Source organism: Umbelopsis ramanniana (genome assembly GCF_025399195.1).
Source record: "Umbelopsis ramanniana AG unplaced genomic scaffold K450scaffold_133, whole genome shotgun sequence".
Lineage (NCBI taxonomy): Eukaryota > Fungi > Mucoromycota > Umbelopsidomycetes > Umbelopsidales > Umbelopsidaceae > Umbelopsis > Umbelopsis ramanniana.
Window position 1 is genome coordinate 107 of NW_026252219.1, and position 6,068 is coordinate 6,174.

At 42.4% G+C, this 6,068-nt stretch overlaps 2 protein-coding genes across 2 annotated transcripts; both read left to right on the plus strand.

The window, feature by feature from the left end:
- Window positions 1–329: 329 nt before the first annotated feature.
- K450DRAFT_264018 (uncharacterized protein) lies at window positions 330–2,842 on the plus strand. Its single transcript, XM_051592739.1, has 8 exons — window positions 330–702; window positions 842–890; window positions 960–1,094; window positions 1,178–1,204; window positions 1,288–1,599; window positions 1,759–1,920; window positions 2,068–2,180; window positions 2,326–2,842. Exons 1-8 carry the CDS (start codon window positions 388–390, stop codon window positions 2,662–2,664), a joined length of 1,452 nt encoding a protein of 483 aa, XP_051439947.1. The 5' UTR covers window positions 330–387; the 3' UTR covers window positions 2,665–2,842.
- Window positions 2,843–3,934: 1,092 nt separating this feature from the next.
- K450DRAFT_264021 (uncharacterized protein) lies at window positions 3,935–4,923 on the plus strand. Its single transcript, XM_051592740.1, has one exon. The coding sequence runs from the start codon at window positions 4,087–4,089 to the stop codon at window positions 4,774–4,776; it is 690 nt and encodes a 229-aa protein (XP_051439948.1). The 5' UTR covers window positions 3,935–4,086; the 3' UTR covers window positions 4,777–4,923.
- The last annotated feature ends 1,145 nt before the right edge of the window (window positions 4,924–6,068 follow it).

The window sequence follows — 6,068 nt, forward strand, 5'->3', positions numbered from 1 at the left end:
TTCCTAGTGAAGATGATTAAGATATTTACAGCCTCAAAACTGGTAAGCGTTCATAAAAATGGCAAGCTTTGAAAAATGAATTCTAACGAATGCCTTTCAAAAACACGAATATATCCACTATTTTATTTGTGAGTATACTTGTTTGAATCTGTTCTCCTCCTGCCAGTTACTAATGATTGCGAGAAAAAAATTTCAGGCTCTCTGCTCTGGTATCGTAATAATGATTTTTTTTCATTGGCGCAAAATAATTCTCAATAAACAGTAGCGCTGAACTGTATTCCAAATTCAGATAAAGAGGGCCATGATGATTGTGTCGGAGGAAGTAAGAGGGCCCACGTAAAGTAGCTCTTACTTAATTTTCACGATTTACTGTAATTTTGTTTCTAAATGGCCAGCTATCAGCCATTAACGTCTGAGAATCATGAAGAGGCTGCAGACACCTTACACACACCAAGATACAGCTTGGAAGAAAGCGAAGATTCACAGTTAATTTACAGCTCCAAACGTGACTATGCGGAATTAGAAGTTGACGACTCATCAGCACCTGAAGAGGCACTTCTCAGACAAGATCCCGTTGACGAATCCCCATCAATTTTACGGCTACCCACAGATGGAGGCTCCATCTTTGAAAGCTTTGTCAATATGGCCAACAGCATTGTCGGAGCGGGAATCATAGGTCTCCCGTTTGCCTTCAAAGAAGCGGTACGTATCATGTCATTTCTGGAGGAAGTGGCTACATTGATTAAAGCTAGCAAATGGGAAACTATTGATCAAATGGTATGCTTGGGCTTACATTTACTATATACTCATCAACCTTACTTCTCGATACTGGATCGAATAGGGACTTTGGACAGGCGTGATCCTGCTGATCGGTCTAACGATTGTTGTTGGCAAGTATTATTTGAGCCCACTAGTTATTATATCCAGTGTGATTGCTTACATTTTTAGCATGGTTATAGACTGGACTGTGCGTCTACTTATATTCAACGGCAAATTGGCTAGCCAGACCACTTATATCGATTTGATGGACTTCGCGTTCGGTCGGCCGGGAAGAATAGCGATTTCTATCTTTTCGTTCATTTTTGCATTTGGAGGTAGGAGACACACCAGTACAACATCATTCGATAAGCCATTGTTCAGCCTTAACTTTAAATTTTCATATTCGGCATCTCTTCAGCTATGTGTGCCTATTGCGTAATTATCGGTACGTATTGCTGCTGGCACGTTTAATGAGAACCCTGGAGACTATTTTAATTTCAACTCATTATAATTTTTATGTTTATGCAGGCGACACCATACCCCACGTTATAAGATCCTTGGTTCCGACCATCGATAAGATACCCGTCCTATGGATATTCTCAAATCGCCGGATTTGCATCACATTTTTTACTGTGACAGTATCATGGCCACTGTCGATGTACCGTGATATCTCCAAGCTTGCGAAAACAAGCGCGTTGGCGCTTTCTGCCATTTTTGTGATCATCATCACGGTTTTAATAGAGGGACCCAAAATGCCCGCCGAAATCAGAGGAGCCCCTATTGACCCCTTGAATTTCATCAACAATGAAGTATTCCAAGCCATCGGTGTTATTAGTTTCGGTAAGTGCAGCACTGATCCGCTAGATTACGTGTGAACATGGATAGATGTTCAGAGTAGGCGAGATAGCCCGAAGAGGAACATGAAAAACAACGAAAGAAAACACCAATCAGGCTAATGTAAAAAAAAAAAAAAAAATCTGCATTTCCTTATTTTCCCAGCATTTGTATGCCACCACAACAGTTTTTTGATATTTGGGTCATTAAGGCAACCGTCCATGAATCGATTTGCGACTGTCACACATATTAGCCTTGGTGTGTCGTTTGTTACATGCATGACACTGGGACTGTCGGGGTTCCTTGTTTTCACAGACAAAACCACAGGTAAGTAATATATTTTTCTCCCCAAGTGGGAAGGGGAGCACGGGCTTAAAACGACGACAAGTGATCTGCCACCTAATGAGAACGATTAGAACTAACTGTAGTCACCGTTTTGTTCGTTGTACACGTTCTCAACCGTTCTGTTAATAGGCAACATCCTCAACAATTTCCCTCAAGACAATCTTTTAATCAACATTGCACGTTTAGCCTTTGGCCTAAATATGTTCACTACCGTACCACTGGAAACCTTTGTGTGTCGAGAGGTAAACCTTTTTTTTTTTCTTGCCATACGTTTTACCTTCTTACCCAAACGGCAGAAATACCGCTGGCAACTGAGGGGTTACAAGCAAAAAATGTTAAAGTGCCTAACCGAAAATTTGGTAATTGATGGCTTCATTTATTACCTAGGTCCTGGAACATTTCTTCTGGCCTAACGAACATTTCAATGTCAAACGACATGTTCTGCTTACCACCGGCCTAGTTGGAGCAGCCCTCCTCATCTCCCTTACAACATGCAATCTTGGATTCGTATTAGAGTTGACTGGAGGGTTTTCAGCCACCGCATTATCCTATATCTTGCCGCCTGCGTGTTATCTGAAACTATCTGGTGGAAATCTGTGGGACAGAAATAAGCTCAGACACTGGCTTTGCATGGTTTTTGGATTTGTTGTGATGGTCCTTAGTACGTTTCATAGCATTCAAAAGGCGTTCTCTGGGGACGACACCCAAACTCAATGTGATTTATAAATTAGAGGTAACTTAGATGTTTGGCATAGCGGTCAAGTCGGAGGAAAGGAAAAAAATCATCCATTCAGCACCTTTTAGCTGCCATTAAAATAGATCAACTAGGTATGACACAGGTCAAATGTAGAAAGACACCATGCATCTTAATGGGAAAGACGTGTAACGAGAATACGAGCCCGCCTTTTGGTTACCTTTTTTTTTCTTTTTTTTTTGGTCGTCGCTATGACTGCCACGTTGGCTGGTATGTGTACTTTTACCCGTTGCTATGCACTCAACCGCTATCCCGTGTAAAGTACAAATCGATCTGCCCTCTTCGCTCGAGGCCCCTTCCATATTGCCATCTTGCCGAAAGTACAACGTGATGGGCTTAAATCTTTTTATTATTCTCATGTTCAGATAACGGCGTGTTAATGCGACTCTATCTCAGTTGAACGCCGGCGTCTCTCATCTGACCAAGTGAAAGACAGGGGAAGAAATCGGGAATTGCGAATGTTAGAAGAAGCCGTTGGGTAAATGAAGAAACTTGAGTCTGTGTACAGTTATTGCGCAAGTTTGTTCGTGCGTTTGTCTGTAGATGTTGCCACATCCGTGAAAATTGCTCTCTTGGGAAAAACATTGTGACTCTACTCAGCAAACGGTTTTGAGTCATCCCATATTTATGGGGAAGGCTCAGCGTGGGTCTAATTCTTCCACTCAAATACGATCTACTAGCAAACTGTTGTGTTGAGATCTTTGGATCCTAATTCTTATGAACTGTTACTGCTACTCATTAGTAGGGACGGTATGTGGCACACGATCCACAGTCTGTGTTCATCTGAGCATTTAGTTTCGTCTAGATGTGCCCACCCACACCGGCAACTATCTCAAGGTATGCCATGCTTGCAATTAGACTGAGTTTGGTTTACTTTGCTTTATGTTCTCCAAAGGAAATTTTTGACCCAGAAACAATGCCCTTAATAATAATTAACATAACCTTTTCATATGCTGACAGCGGGGAGACGGCGGCAAGGTGCATGAGGTGGACAAAGCGCACATGGAATGGCACAGACACACATTTATTAGCTTCTGAGATTCGAAAATTCTTATTCCATCATCTATTTATGACTTTTTTTTTTGGGGGGGTGAGACACCGTTTGGGCGTGCAATGGCAAGCTCTTATGCGTGGAAAAATCAGGGCCCTCTTCACAGCCAATGTCTTGATAGTTGGGGGTTGGTCACAAAGTATATAAGAACCTACATCATGCCATTTCTTTCAATCTCTTCCCTTTTCCTTCAAGCTTTTCTTTAACGCTTTGCCTTTCATCTTTTCAACTATTTGACAAAGATCTGTTTCTTATAAGCTTCCACTACTTCTTCTTTTCTTGAGTGTTTCAACCTGGAATACGATCCGATTTATTTTTTTACTTGTATTGACAGCTAGCAGTTATGGAAAGTCTGTCAACCAAAAGAGAGTTCAACCAAGAGGGACCACAAGGACGGCACGCCTTGAATATAGCCAACTTGCTATGCACAACCGATGAACATGAGCAGCCGTTCAAACTGCCTAACGTACCTGTACCGCCTTCGCCTCAATCGGAGTCCGCTAGTAGTCCTGGAACGCCTATCCAAGAATACCTAGAGCCGGCGCTGTTCCAACCTACTACTTCGGCACCAGGCATCTACAGACACACCATGTTACCCTTTCGTCCTGAATTGACACGATCTTTATCACTGCCACCTCCATCATCCATGAGTCTTCCTTCCATTGTGGACATGGATCTTGATCATGGAAATGATTACAAGTTTCACAATAAGCGTTCTTCTTTAGAATCTCCTTATGAGTATGACCCACCGTTTCGAGGTGAACCTTTTGGCGACGCTGATGCTATCCGGTATAGCCAGATATTAAAAGCCAAACGAAAACGAGCCAATGCTTACCAATTGGATGTCTTGAACCGGGTGTTCGAACAAACCTTTTTCCCCTCTACTGAGCTTAGAGCTGAACTTGGTAAGCAACTCGGCATGAGCCCTCGAACTGTTCAAATCTGGTTCCAGAACAAGCGACAATCCATTCGTACCCGGCAAAGAGTGGCCTCTGAGCGCCAACAGCAATATATGGCCAGGCGATACACGTAGACGCATCATCTTTTCCAAGCTAGGAGGGACAACCTCCCTCCAACAACTGCATTCTCATCTAAAAAAACAATTATTCGCCATTCCGCTTTTTGCCCCTCTCAACCACTACTCATATAATCTCATCTGTCGTTCTCTTACGTCGCTGTAAATTTACCACTATACCTCTTCCCCCATTATCTTCTTTCCTCCATCCCAATGGCCCCCCCCACCAATCTCGTACTTTGGCTTTCCTTTTTTGGTGTCCCAAATTGTACAACTTCCTCTCTATCCTCCCGTTTCCCTGTAAATGCCCCTCTACTGCCTTTTAAGACAGAGCGACCAAGCAGCAGCCATTAGCTCAAGATGAAATACAAACAATATAAAATAAATCAATAAAAAAATAAAATAAAAAAAGCAATCATACACTGAAAGCAATCTACCAAAAAGCTTTGGGTTTCCAATAACATTTCATTTTCATGTTATGTCAGCTAGTGTGTTCCGATCCTGGGGTGAGAAGTCCATAAAAGGTGAAAGTCACATTCGTTAGTACAACTGAGTGCAGCAATCCTATGCATCATGTTCTGCCTTTTTCCTCCCCATTCGATCTGGCACTCCAGTGAATGGTAGCTTAGCTCATGCATAAGTTCCCGGTAATAAACCTAAAACTCTATCAGGGGCTATCTTACATTCTTTATTGTAACAAGTCCCGGCACTTGAAGAACCCGATAGGCTCCATTTTGGCTACCACATTTGTTATGGCATGATCACTTTTGCTAGATTTGAAACAAACACTCGCCCCATTCCATGGTATACATTTGTTGGGATGGGGGGTCCGCGATATTATGGGAAAGTGGCTATGCCGAGCCTCCTTTGTGCTTTAATGCCCGTGAATAGAGGCCGGCGTGACATGTATGAACAAAATAGGACGCAATGTTCTGTCTATGAGGTCAAACTGCGCAGCACAAGTGCAGAAAATTTTACTGCATAACATCTCATCAGATGGAAAACTTTGTTATTAGAGTGACTATGCTTTCAATCGCAAGCAATATGAATCTAAGAATCATCTCGGAATAATGCCCAAACCGATGGATAAGGTGCAGCAAAATCCATCATAACCACGCTATGTTCCCGCGTGATTCCAATATAGGCGATAAGAATTCCAAATGTAGCGGAAGGAAATGGCGGTATGTCATATTAACAACTAATCTATATTCGCAAGTGCGCGCGAGGAGAAAGCCTGTCACTTCCATGGAATGGAAAAACTTTCGGTCACGACGCCGCAACCTTACTGACTCAGAAAAAAAAAAAAAAAA